The sequence below is a fragment of the Zeus faber genome (assembly GCF_960531495.2).
Source record: "Zeus faber genome assembly, chromosome: 16".
Classification (NCBI taxonomy): Eukaryota; Metazoa; Chordata; class Actinopteri; order Zeiformes; family Zeidae; genus Zeus; species Zeus faber.
Window position 1 is genome coordinate 25,816,764 of NC_137202.1, and position 13,807 is coordinate 25,830,570.

At 45.6% G+C, this 13,807-nt stretch overlaps 1 protein-coding gene across 2 annotated transcripts in view; it reads right to left on the reverse strand.

Annotated features, from left to right (window-relative positions):
* The window catches only part of LOC307242426 (striatin-like), a gene marked incomplete at its 5' end in the record, with an annotated part of 42,702 nt that overhangs the window by 1,987 nt on the left and 26,908 nt on the right, over nucleotides 1-13,807 (reverse strand). The window contains 13 exons of one of the 2 annotated variants that reach the window (XM_080016907.1): nucleotides 1,216-1,404; nucleotides 3,293-3,433; nucleotides 3,530-3,697; nucleotides 3,806-3,927; nucleotides 4,307-4,354; nucleotides 4,459-4,634; nucleotides 4,919-5,055; nucleotides 5,723-5,866; nucleotides 9,069-9,179; nucleotides 10,195-10,378; nucleotides 10,481-10,616; nucleotides 11,387-11,560; nucleotides 12,189-12,267. In XM_080016907.1, the coding sequence (XP_079873033.1) occupies nucleotides 1,216-1,404; nucleotides 3,293-3,433; nucleotides 3,530-3,697; nucleotides 3,806-3,927; nucleotides 4,307-4,354; nucleotides 4,459-4,634; nucleotides 4,919-5,055; nucleotides 5,723-5,866; nucleotides 9,069-9,179; nucleotides 10,195-10,378; nucleotides 10,481-10,616; nucleotides 11,387-11,560; nucleotides 12,189-12,267 (1,809 nt within the window). The remainder of the gene's footprint in view (nucleotides 1-1,215; nucleotides 1,405-3,292; nucleotides 3,434-3,529; nucleotides 3,698-3,805; nucleotides 3,928-4,306; nucleotides 4,355-4,458; nucleotides 4,635-4,918; nucleotides 5,056-5,722; nucleotides 5,867-9,068; nucleotides 9,180-10,194; nucleotides 10,379-10,480; nucleotides 10,617-11,386; nucleotides 11,561-12,188; nucleotides 12,268-13,807) is intronic. The other variant, XM_080016906.1, reaches the window with a different exon arrangement.

Sequence of the window (13,807 nt, forward strand, 5' to 3'; positions counted from 1 at the left end):
GTAAAGTTTGCTTGAAGAATTCGACGGGGTTCGTTCTGGCACTACAAAATGAATTTCAAGGACTTTCAAGCACAATTTTTTTCCATTTTCAAGGACTTCACTCAAAACAAATACAATACATTTCCAATGTGATCTTTTTTAACCATTTATAATATCTGAGTCTCATTGTCCATCATTTATATTAGTATATCTATTATATATATTTATATATATATAAATTGTTAATGTCATTGTCATCTACAGTATTATAATTGTCTATTTCCAACCAAGCTGGATTAAATGTACATTTCCCTGACATCTATGAAGTCAGAACGATTCTGGAAATGTTTTGTGACGTCACGATGTGTCGCATGTACAATGACGACCGTCTGAGGACAAAATTCACGCACTTCAAGCACCTCAAGGTCCTGGTAACGACCCTGTTACAATTTCCCGATGGCGGAATAACAATTAGTGTGAAATCATTATATATACAAAAAAATGTATTGAAAATACATATATTTGTTCCATAAATGACATCAAATGCCTTAACGTGGACTGCAGACGGTGACAAGGTCCAAAAGTATCTTCTACAGATCTCAGAGTCGTCACTGTGACAAACGTTGGAGTCATGTAATGAGTTTAGTTTTTGAGATTTGCCGCAGACTGCCGCGCACAAAGTGGCTTATTCGGCCACAAAACTGTCTCCCCGTGTGTTTCCTCAGGTTCTAGACACGTTCAATTAGTATTGGTTATGTCCAGCTCATCTACAAAACATCGGCATTTGTTGCCAACGATCCAACGTTGAGTACTTCAACATCAAGTTCTTTCTTCATCTCTTTGCCTCGTTTGCTCTTCTCTTATAGGCAGCGCTGTGTTGTGGTTGACGGTCGTCGCGTCCGGCGGTCGGCTCCTGCCCCCTGGTGGCCATCACGTGACCTGCGTCTCCGTTCCGCCTGTCGGACCCACCCCAACACTATCTCTTCTAACAACTTTTCATTTTTGTTTTCCCAAAACATGCCTTTGCCATTTTAACGCAATTATAGGCCCTTTATTGGGGTTATTAAAAAAAAAAAAAGTTATCATTTATTTATTTTATAATTTATTCATAAAATAGCAGATTTATTGATGTTGAATATGGTAACTGACTTTGTGTCGTACAGATGAATCCCAGGGGCTAAGTTTGTCTGTCTGTCTGTCTGTCTGGGTAGTAGCGGTTAGATTGCGTGTACTCACTGCCGGACATGAGATAGAGTCCGTTGGGGTCCACCGCCAGGCTGGTGACTGCGTCCAGGTGGGCCACCATCGAGTGGATGAGCTTTCCCGTGTTGTTGTCGTAGAACTTTATGTGTCTGTCCTCTTGGGCCGTGATGGTGATGGGCAGGGTGGGGTGGCTCAGAACTTTATTGATCTGACACGGGGTGCCTGTTCGGGAGGGAGGGAGGGGTGTATAAAAAAAAACAAACAGACAAAAAAAACAAACACACTAGACACTGGATTTGCTTCCATTTGACAAAGCTGACTCAAATATACAAAGAAAAGTAGAGACCGACACTTCCTACGGCAACTGGAGAACTAGACGAAAGATAGAACTGTAGATACAGGAGAGCAGATACTAAATACAGGAGAGTAGAGGGGGCAGTAGCTCAGGAGGCAGAGTGGGTCGATTAGCAAGGCGAAGGTTGCCAGTTGGATCCCCAGCTCCTCCTGCTAGCACGCTGTAGTGTGCTTGAGCAAGACACTCAACCCCTCATCGCTCCTGACGGGTGCGTCCATCAGGGCAGGAATAACTGTAAGTGGCTTTGGACAAAAGCGTGCTGAATGATGATTACAGCAACCTCAAATGAATATCCGACTAATTCCATACCTTTACCTCAATAACAGTCATCATGTAGAGACCAACATGACCAGTAAGCCAGAAAGGCTCCCAAGCTGCGCTGAGTCAAGGAGGCGCAGCTGTCTCTCAACCAATTTTGTGGTTGAGAGAATTTTAATGTCTGTACCAGTAAAGATTTGAGTCCCACTGGCTTCCCGTTTATTTTATTTTTTTGTGGTGATTGCATCCCAAAGCGATGACAAAGACGCAGCTTTTCCAGGAAAACTGTGATGGGATTTGAAACCGTTTATCGTGTTTTCGGCAACAGAATGTGTGAAAATAGGGATCATTGCAGTGGAAAAGTGAATATTGACAGTCAGAAAGTTTGGGGATGTCGCTTTAGTTACTTTAGTTATCACTGTTTGAGAGGACAAACAATGGTTGCGGATTGGGGCAGATTTGTCTCAATATTATTAGTGTGAATGGATCGATTATCAATTCACATTCATAATTATTCATAATCTGTAAATCCAACACACATTTACCAACCCCCCCCCCCCCCAAAAAAAACCATTTGTAGACTCACAAGGATATTTTGGAAATATAAAACAGAAAAATCCACAACTTTCAAATAAGTATTTGTGAATCAATTTTTGAAACCGAACTGGCATTTTAATTAACTAGTGCACACCCGTTCAATGTGTGCCTGTTCAGAACGGGCTGCACTGTGGACGGAAGTGACTCAGTCGCAGAGGCAGCGCGTTGCCGTTCGAGATAATCGAAGGACACACAGACAGACAGACAGACAGACAGACAGACAGACAGACAGAGATGCATATATAGAGATAGACACAGACAGCCAGCCAGAGATTCCTTCCTTTAGGAGTGCGGATGTAAGTGACTCAGTTGCAGAGTCCTGAATCCCTGCCCCGCTGCTGCACAGAGCTGAGCAGCTGAGCTGAGCGACTCGCTGTCCGCTTGTTATTTATTAATATAACACGCGTCGCGAGTCCAAGTTGCACCAAATTCGACACTGCACGTCCTTGGGTCCCCAGCGATACACATGCCAAGTCTGATGTAGATCGGATGAACGGTTGTAGAGATAATCCAAGGACCGTCAGACGGACAAGACAGCTTCCTTCCTTTATAAGTAGAATATTTTAAGTGCTCACGGATCTTCATTTTTTTTTTTAATTTGTGCATCATTTTTTCTGTATTTACAGATCCGTTCTATATTTGCCAAATCTTTTTTAATTCTTTTTTTATGTGTTATATTTACAGACTACTAATGTATGCTGGGATTGTCGATCTACTCACACAAATAATATTGAGACAGATCTACCCCCATAAGTGGATCATCTTATGCAGAGTGCTGTGTTTGTAGATTCGCAAATTGGAAAGCTTTTTATTGACACCTGGAAATATTTGGGAGCTTGGGGACAAAGCCACAGAGATTTGGTTGAATTTGCATCGATTTACAGAGGGGCTGCATCCTACCTGTCTCCACCGGGGACTCCAGGCTGAGGACCAGCTGACGGGTCTCCATGTTGAAGAGGCCGATCTGCCCGCTGGTGAAGGACGTGACCATGTGTGCCGGCTCGCTGCAGACCAGGTCCACCGAGGAGGGCACGCCCAGCGCTGTGAGGGACGCACAGGACGTGATGTAAAAGCGTGATGTTCAAAAGCAAAAAAACACTACCAGGGGGCGGTAGAAGTTGGCGGGCAAAACAAAACCTTTGTCCTGGTTGAAGACGGCGAGGGCGGGGGAGGTGCCGCTGGCGTCCCACAGTCTGACCGTGCAGTCGGCGGAGCAGGAGAGGAGCCGGTGGTGGGCGCTGCTGTACACCAGACCCCACACCGAGTCCGTGTGTCCGCACAACGCCCCCCGCAGCACCGAAGGCTCTGGAAATGTACATTTTTTATTTTTTTTTAATAAAAGTATTTTTAAAAGTTTCTTTGTTTACCGGATCGGCGGAGGACGTTTCGAGAGAGGGGCCTCCTCGCTTTTACCGTATGAGTCGTAGGGGTCGATGTTGGGACTGGGCGTGTTCCAGCTCTGGATGGTCCCGTCCACGCCGCCGCTGAAACACTGCTCGCCCGTACTGTTCATGACCACGCACAGCACAGCTCCCCTGGTGGAGGAACGCCGCAGTATTGGCAACGGGAACCCGGGGTTCATTGAAATGATAACACACCACGCCCTGAGAGTCACCTCCCCAGTATAACACCACATGACACGATCAGATAACCAAATTCATAACCATAAATAACCATTTCCCTTTTGAAATGGTGGAGTCCAATATCTAATATACCAAAAAACAGCAATGATTCTTGATTCTTGTTGTTTCGTAACCGCTCGCTACACACGACTTGAGGTCATTACGCCTGATCGCTCGTGCGAGTGTTTCTCAATCCCGACATAGAAAACCCCACATGACACAAAGTCCCTCACAACACGAGCTCTGAAATACTACGCCAAGTTTCAAAGAGAGTTGGAGAAGAGTTATTTACCGATGGGCTCTAAACGTGTAGATGGGCTCCACGTCTAAAGAGGTAGTCCTGTAGGACAAGAGGGGTTAAGGCGTTAAGACAAGAGGTCGTTCGGACGGACCGCGCCCATCACCCTTCAAAATGATCACTGCAGGGGCGGGGGGCGTCCTTACTTCTTGGCGGGCGTGGTCTTCTGGAGGTTCCACATTTTCAGCGTGTGGTCTTCGGAGGCCGTGACCAGGACGGGCTCCACGGGGTGGAAGGCCAGGCCCCGGATCCCGTCGAAGTGGCTCCGCAGGGTGAACTTGGGGTTCCACGTCTTCCTCAGGGCGTCCTTGTTGTTGCCGATCTGAGGAGGAGACGCTCCGTTACTGCCAGATGGTGACGTAGTCATTTTTTATTCTTATAAGTCATATTTCGACAAAAGTTATAATCTGCTCTAATTAAGTTAGATTGCCATCTCGGGCCAACGTAATTAACCCTGAGTGATATTCTTCAATACTTGATTTAGAATTAATAAGGAAATACTGCGTTTAATTTTACCAAGGTTATGGTGATAATTCATTCCTCTACATCTCTGTGTTCTTGTGACCACGCCTGGATTTCCCGCAGCTTTTCCTCCCCGTCACTCACCTCGTAGGCCAGACTGTCGGCTTCGTTGGCCACGGTGAGTCCCGCCAGCTCCCCCAGGCCCAGCTCACTCTCCATGGCCTCGTCGGCGCTCATGATGAATGACTTTCCGGAGGTCGGAGGGAACGTCAGTGCTTCAACTGGGAGTGGGGGGGGAGGGGGGGGGGGGGGGGGGGCGACGACATTAAAACCATTATTACAGACTAATTAAGTCCAAAGACTGCCACTATATACACACCGTATAAAAAAAAAAAAAAAAAAGATTCTGTGGTGCAATACATTGTGAACATTTTTTGGACTTCCTTATTAACCTTTACCACAAAAGAGGATCCAAGGCTGCATTTTATTCATGCAGCAGTAAGAAAACAATCCAACTTCGTCCAATTTGGCAATATTTGCAAACATAACAACGCTAACCAGCGAGCTAGAAGCAAATCCATTGTAAAGTAAGTGAAACAATACTGGCTTAAACAATAACCTATAACCTTACTGCACTAATGAATTCTTTAATGATACATAAGTGTGGAATCATTGGACCTAGATCAAATTTTCAAATTTCAGAACTATGTTTTCCAGACTTGTTTTACAATAGCGATGGAGGCCAATGGGGAGCCGAATAATAGAGAATCCTGGAGTGACAACAGAAGCTGCCACTGTCAGTTCCACAAAACATCCACCTTGCCTTAAAACTTTTTTATTTTTTTTTATTTTTTTATCTAAAATCTAAACTAAAATCCAAATTAAACATTTTGAACTGAAACGCCAAAAGGCCTAAAAATGTGTGAATCCGAATCTGCCCGAACGCACCTTCGTCGGTTCGAGTCCCGTCGTGCTCGTTGAGCCGGGTCACGCTGGGCCGGGCTTGAGGCGTGGACGGAGGCTGCATGTGGGACATGTCCTCGGCGTCCCTCAGGTTAGCCAGCATGTCCTGGAGCTTGGACCGGTTGGGCCCTGTTCAAAACGGCAGGTTACCGCGTCGTTACCAAAACCATAGCAACAGAAGGGAGCGATGGGAGGATGGAGAGGGGGCGGGGGAGGGGGGTGAGGGTTAAAAGCTGAAAGGAAAATTCACAAAAAGCACTTTCAAGAGACAAGCATGAAGAGAGGTATGAATGAGAAGGAAGAAGAGAAGCCTTGAATGGGAAGGAAAAAAAAGGAAAAATAACTTTTGTGGAAAAACTGTGGAAGTGAGGTGAGGTGAGGTGGGGTGAGGTGGGGGGCAAAAGTGAAACAGCGGTGGAGAATCCTTGTTAGTTGAACTGAAAATGGTAGAAAGACGGATGTTCAGGCGAGTGGCTGCGTGTGTCTGCAAGGGAGCGGGGCCGTACGACAGAACGCCAGACCGCGAGGGACGGACTTACGCTTAAAAATGATTATAAGAAAATAGTTCAGAATGCAGCTGCATCTTAAACATCCATGATCGCTTTTTTATTTGGTTGTGGTTTTTTTTGTCATCATACAGATGTGTGGCTTCAATAACTCTGTTTTTGAGATGTCCCAAGTCGTATTTTTGTTATTTTACAGGAGCTAGGCTCATCGATGAAATTGCTATTTTACAAATTGGGATGAACTTGGTATTGACCTTGTCTTCTGATTCCGGTTAAGATGGGCAGAAAGTGAATATTGCAAAAAATTAATAAAAAATAAATAAATAAAAATAAAATAAAAACATCTGGAAATCCACCAGAAACAAAACATATGAATAAAGCACCTTTTAACTGCAGCCTATTGTGAGATGTGACATTAAAATTTTAACAATTTAAATTTCCAACACTATTTACTACTCACAGTATGATTCATTATATTAGCATTAACAAACAAAACATTGGAACCTTTTGTTTTTTACGTTAACTGTTCAAAAAATAAAGTACAAATGTCCAAGGATTTCAATATGTGTTTGGTTGACTGGTACCGCCACATAAGGCCTGGGCGATCAAACCTCGCCTGAAATGATCTGACCTGCTAAACCGCCAGACGACAGCCAGAGAACACACAATCTCGTGCACACGCACACGCACGCACGCACGCACGCACAAACGCACAGTGATAAAAGATAATGGTGAGAGGGAGTAAAAAATAGAATTGCCCTGAAAGACAAGACTGATGAAATGAAAAGACGTGAGCGGCTGATGCTGACAGATCTAAATAAAGAAGGAAGGAAGGTGACCTGTTTGGATGACTTGGATGCTTTGACAAGATAAAAAAAAAACAGAAACAAAAGAAACACAGACAAACAAAAAAAAAAAAAAAAGCAACAACAATGCCCAGCACAGGCCTAACAATGTGATATCGGAATGTTCCCTGGCCTCAGATCAGTGCTCAGTCTGCATGCCGACGCCACAGCACCAAGATATTTTACTGGCATCAGCCTTCGACTACGCATTACTCCAGTGCAGGTATGGATGACAGACAGCAGGCTCAACATGGAGATCATGTTGATGGTGAGTGATGCTGAGCAGACAGGGCGGCATTTTTTAACAAGTCAGAATGGAAGACAGAATGAGGGCCTTTCAAGGGGACGTCGAGTTTATTTTCCGAAATTTGAGGATGTGGACGACTTGTGAGACACTCATATGTCGGCTAAAACACGATGGTGGTGGTGGTGGTGGTGGTGGGGCATGCAGCACGGAGCCATTTGGCATCTGGAAGCGTATGGGGGAACGGGAGAGTGTGTGTGTGTGTGTCGAGACAGTACAACAAATGGCGCATAGACACACCACATCTAAAGCCCGAAACGTGCTTGTGCCGACACGAGTCATGCGCCTCCAATCGGTTCAAAATCAACCTCCATCACGCATGGACGCCATAACTGTCAAATAATAGATGAAATCTATTTAGGGATACTAATTTATATTTTTATATGATAACCCACCATTGTTAACCAATCATTAATGGTCATCCAACAATATTAAAATATTAGGGCATATATCCCCCCCCCCCCGCCAAAAAAGAAAAAAGAAAAGGACTTTACAAATTACAATAATTATCAGTAAGGGGAATAATAAATATGTTTACCCTCATAGAATATTTGCATTGAACAGCCGAATCCGAATCGGCTGACACAATTTTTGTGTCTTGTACAGCCCTAGAAATAAATAATAATAACCCTCCACACAAAAGAAATCCTCCACACTGTATGTTTAATGGACTGTTCCTCCCAGTAGCGGAGCAACCAGAACCTCCTTGAACAGGAACAAGGACGGAAGACAGTCAATGATGACTAACTACTAACTAAATAATGATTATTGTGTTATTATTTCATATCACTGCTGTAACTTTCACCAGCAAAAAAAAAAAAAAAAAAAAAAAGAAATATAAAAAATATATATATTTGATATTATTGTTTGCGGTGTTGATGGGAATGAGCTCAACCCAAATGTGGTTATTGTCACAGCCCTAGTTGCACGTGTTTCCCCCATGAGTTGTATTTAGGAAACAGATAATTTATATAATAATAATAAATAATTTTTTAAATAATTTTAAATGTTTAACTGATAGTTTTAATTCTCAGTGTCGGTCAACGGTTAAATATTAACATCCCTAAATCTAAAACTATGGGTTATTATATTGTTACGGATTATTCTTATTGGAGAAAGTGGTGGACAATTGTGACGTCATCGTGGATGGCCTCATCAGTTGACTCGCTAATCATGATTATAGCAATGTGAAAAGACACGTTGGTCCAAATGGGACTATGGCTACGTCGTATGTCAACGGTGCATGAACCTCATCTTCAAATCATATTCCCATCGCTTTGCTTTCACGCAGTTTGGTTCCTTGGATTTTGGAGGCCTGTGCCACGGTTTCCCAGAAACCCCTTCTCTGCCGACCCTACACAAAGCCATTCACCCGCACCTTCGCAGAAGCACGTTTCAGTCTTTGGCCCACGAAACAGACAGAGGAAAACAAAACAAAACAAAAAAAACAAAAAACAAACAAAAAAAAAGACACTTGAGGGCAAGAGGAGAGGAGCCGAGCCGGAGAAGGGAGGGAGGGAGGAAGCGGCTGGGAGGCTGAGGAGATGAGAAAGAGTGGAAATGTTTGCTCTTGATCGGAGGCTTCTCTGGCCGAGCATTGTCAAGATTCTAGAGAGAGGAGGAGGAGGAGGAGGAGGAGGAGGAGGCGAGGCAGCAGGCGCCCCCGTAGGACTTACTCTTCACCCCCTTTTTGCCCTTGCGCTCCTTTCTGTACTGCTCCTTGAGTTTGGTTATCAGGCCCTGGTCCACATCCCAGGCCTCAGAAATGGGACCCTGCTCGTCCTTTTCTACACAGGGTAGGGGAGGGAGGGAGGGAAGGAAGTGGGGGTGAGGGTGTGGGGAGTAAAACCAGACCGAGAGGCGGTTGAGGTGCTGCCCTGGCCGGGTGGAGGAGGGGTGGTGTTCCGCGAACTGTCGGCCGGTACGCTCACTCGATGAAAAAAAATAAATAAAAACTGCTGACGAAGCTCTCGAGGTGGGGGTGGGAAGGCAGGGGGGTGGGGTGGCTGGGGAGCAGTGGACGGAGACGGAGCATCCCTGAAGCCATGGCAGATATTTTGGCTGTGGCGGGGGGGGCACACTGAATCGTGTTTGCCTGTTGAGTGAGAAGGATGCTGAGGCCGAGGTGTTCGGTTTCACTCACTTGACCTGACTAAAAACACAGTTTTTGGAGCAGGCGCTTGTTGAAGGCAAACGTTTTCTACCGTCACTCGGAACCGACGTGCGGGAATACCCGAAAACACCCAGACAAGGGAGGGGTTGTAGGACCGTGTCAAAAAGCTTGCGGGGGAATCGGGCAGATTCCACGCCATGCCAACATGGGGAAGGGAGGGTGTGTGTGTGTGTGTGTGTGTGTGTGTGTGTGTGTGTGTGTGTGTGTGTGTGTGTGTGTAACACGCAGTGTGGTCACAGGGCTATGGGAACACAGTGGAAAGGAGATCACAGACTATGGGTTACACAGAAAAAGTCAAAGCATCGTGATTCGGACAGAATGACCACAGCATGATTTGTGAACAATGGAACAGGAGGGTTTTTCCCCCCCGCACTACCATCACCAGACTATGAGCAAATGTTGACACTGGAATTGGCAAACAAATAAAAAAATAAAAAAATAAAAAAAAAAATCTTCAATGTCACTGAAAACTGTGTATACGGTATTTTAGCGCATAAAACCGCGGAAAAAGTACGACAACATTCATTCGTTGAGAGTACGTTTCGCTTACTCTAACCATGCACCATCCCTGCTCTTACCGGACCCCACCCGCCACCCGCCACCATCTCCCATCCCGCCCAGTGACTCACCCCAGTCGGTGCCGTCCCCGGTGCCTCTGGACTCCGGGGAGGTGTCCATTTCGTCCGGGCTGGACAGGAAGTCAAAGCCCTTCAGGGCCTCCTCCGTGTCCGGGTCCTCGCTGGTGTCCATGCTGGCCGGCAATGAGGAGGCGGAGGTGGAGGATGAGGAAGAAGCAGGCTTTTTCCTCATGATCTGGAGGAGGAGGAGACACGGGAGGAGTTTTTTTGGTCACTTTTTGGGACACCTGGGTTTTGGGTTGTTGTCCTCGCCCCTAGAGGGAGCGACGTCTCTCACCGTCCTGGATTCCATGATGGTCCTGTCTTTCGGGTCGCTGTCTTCATCCTCGTCTTCGTCGCTGAACTCGGCGGCCGCACTCTCTATGAATTTAAAGGCCTCCAGTACAGCGCTGGTTTCAGAGAGCTCCGTTTTACTATAAAAAAACAAAACAAACCCCAAAACAGGTTATTACTTTTACAACAGGCATTACTTTGTCATTACAATTATTCATTTTCCAAAATGGAATATTCTGCATCAAAATAAACATGTACACATATACAGGTTATACTGTGCGCGCACACACACACACACACACACACACACACACACACACACACACACACACACACACACACACACACACACACACACACACACACACACACACACACCACCACCAATAATAAGCACTAATATTGTGTAGCTCCCCCTCGTGTTGGTAAAACAGCTCTGACACCAGCTCCTTTGTCCCATTTATCCCAAATCTATTATTGATTGTAGATTTATAATTGTTTATTCATTGTAAGAAATATGTTGTGTTAATATTTATCTATTAATCATTGATCAGAAAACCTACTTCAAGCCACTGATGTTCTCTTCCGCGACCTCGGGCAACGTCATTGTGATTGTTGGCGGATTTTCAAAACAGATTTGCCGACATGTCAAGTATTATCAATAGCTTTTTTTTACTACTTTTTACTTTTTTTTTTTTTTTTTACTTCTTTACTATGAAAAATACGACAAAATACTATTTCAAACTTGTTAGGTGAGCTAAATAACTTAATTAACTGTTTGCAAGTGGACAGATTGCAATACAGTCAGGCTACATTAATGACGCTTCAAAATTAAACCTGAATAGCTGACGATCCAACATATACTATAATCAATACCGAGGAGATTTTCGGGGTGTTTGAGAGGACTCACCCTCGGGTGACCATGCCTTTCGTCGTCGTGTCCGTCCCGTTGACCAAGGGCTCGGTGCTTGTCTTGTCGCCCGCTTTCCCACCTCCGCCATCCCCGGCCAGGCCCAGCAAGGCCCTGACCCTCTGGGACTTGACATCCAAGATGGTGTCCGTGTAGCCCACTTCCTGCAAGTATCTGAAATACGACCAGAGTCACGTTAATCTGCAATCACTGGAATCGGAGAGGTTTCCTCCGACGTACGGAGAAACGCATCTCTCGGTGTCTGCAAGGAGAATTACACTCATTCCACATTTCCATTTTTAATGTCAACTGTTTTAGCACTTGAACATGCTGACAAACATGCAATATGTCCCCGGGCTAGCGATTACTGCCTGCTCGGCGCGTCCGCTGTGGAAGGGAAGGTTTTTTTTTTTTTTTTTTCCACGTTATTGATCCGTCACTTGACAGATGCTCTTGAAAAAATTGGCTAGCTTACGGCCAGCGCGTCGGGACAGATGGTGCGAGAGGCTGCCCGATGCTCCGTAAGGGATCAACGGTGGCCATGATTGTGTACAAACACCGGAACAGAGAGTAAAACCCTTGCTAAAAAAACCCCAACCAGCGCTAATGGCCTTTTGTGACCAGGTGAGGGAGCTGTTCTTCTTTATAAGTTTACCATAAAGTCTTGTGAGGCACACCACTAGCAGAAAAAAACAGTTACAGGGCGAGGGCTGATCTGATGGTACCAGGGTGTGGTCTCCAGCAGCGTCGCTGTCGCACTGCCATCTGCGGTAGATACGACACGGTGGCAGTGTGTACTCACTGTCTCAGGAGTTGCCGGCCTTGTTTCCAGGACAGCTGATTGTTGAGAGACCCGGGGGCCTCGTTCTCATTGGCCTCATCTGGGAGACAGCAGGAAGGACACAAATCAAGACACAGCCCCCCCGATGTGAAAAGAAAATAAGGAAAAACTCACAACCACCGACATTAAAACCCACTCTGTCAACAAAACCAGGGCATTCCTGCACACAGGCAGCATCCAGGCAACCCAAAACATTCTGCCTTTCTCAACGCTTCCATTTAGCTTATACAAGCATCCAAAGCCTTAATTGTCAGAATAACCGCTCACTGCAACAAGAGTACAATATACTTCAAGGTGATGCAAGACCGGTACCTTCATGAGGGGGAATTGAAGAGTCTGAGCAAGTCCTCCTGTTGTCAAATTCAAATGGGTTTGCGTCTGAATCTCTTGCTTGTGTAGCAATCTATGAGTTTTAAAGCTCTACTTGTTCCTGAATGTTTGACTCCCGCTGGAAAGCTCTGGGCTTAATGATCACTGCAGACAACAGCATAGACCCAAAACTCATTAGCGGTGGAATCATTCCATCTTTAACGACCACTTTCAGCACCAATTTATTTTTGGCGTAAAAAAAAAAAAACAACAAAAAAAACCCACAAAATCAAATCACATACGTCTGTGCTTGCAGCATGTTGTGCACCGCAACAACGCAAACTAAAAAAAAACCCTGTGCGTTGCACTTGCACAGGGACAGTGTCGTGTTGATAAAGATGGAGATGTGACGTGCCCGCTCGCATGGCGAGGACTGGGCTGGGAGGGACTGGAAGATGTCGCCTCACAATCTGGGTCATGCCAAAATTAAAAAAGGGACAGGGAGTGTGTTTGTGTGCGCGTGTGTGTGTGTGTGTGTGTGTGTGTGTGTGTGTGTGTGTGTGTGTGTGTGTGTGTGTGTGTGTGTGTGTGTGTGTGTGTGTGTGTGTGTGGAATAAAATAACCCCCCGGATCTCCCTCTCCTCCTAGAATGTCTCGACCCCTTCGCGGCCATATACACAAACAGTGGAACCTCGACTTACGTCTGTAATTCGTTCTATAAGAACAGTCATATGTTAAAACAGTCGTATGTCGAAGCAATTTTTCCCATATACACCAGGCTCATATTTCTCTATCATTTCCTTCTTAGTTTCAATGGGAGTCGTTGCCTTTTTCTTTTTCCATCGTCTTCTTCTTAGGACTCATCATGGAGGGTGAAAATAAACAAAACACACAGTAAATGTGAAAAAAATATCCATAAGCCATGAACTACGTGCACACACCATGTAGGTCGCCCGCTGACTGGCTGCTGACTGACTGCTCACTGACTGCTGACTGGCTGCTGATTGACTGCTCACTGACTGCTGACTGACTGCTGACTGGCTGCTGTTGACAGCTCACTGACTGCTGACTGACTGCTGACTGGCTGCTGATTGACAGCTCACTGACTGCTGACTCGCTGCTGACTGACTGCTCACTGACTGCTGACTGACTGCTGACTGACTGCTGACTGACTGCTCACTGACTGCTCACTGACTGCTGACTGACTGGTCACTGGCTGCTGACTGACTGCTGACTGGCTGCTGACTGGCTGCTGACTGCTCACTGACTGC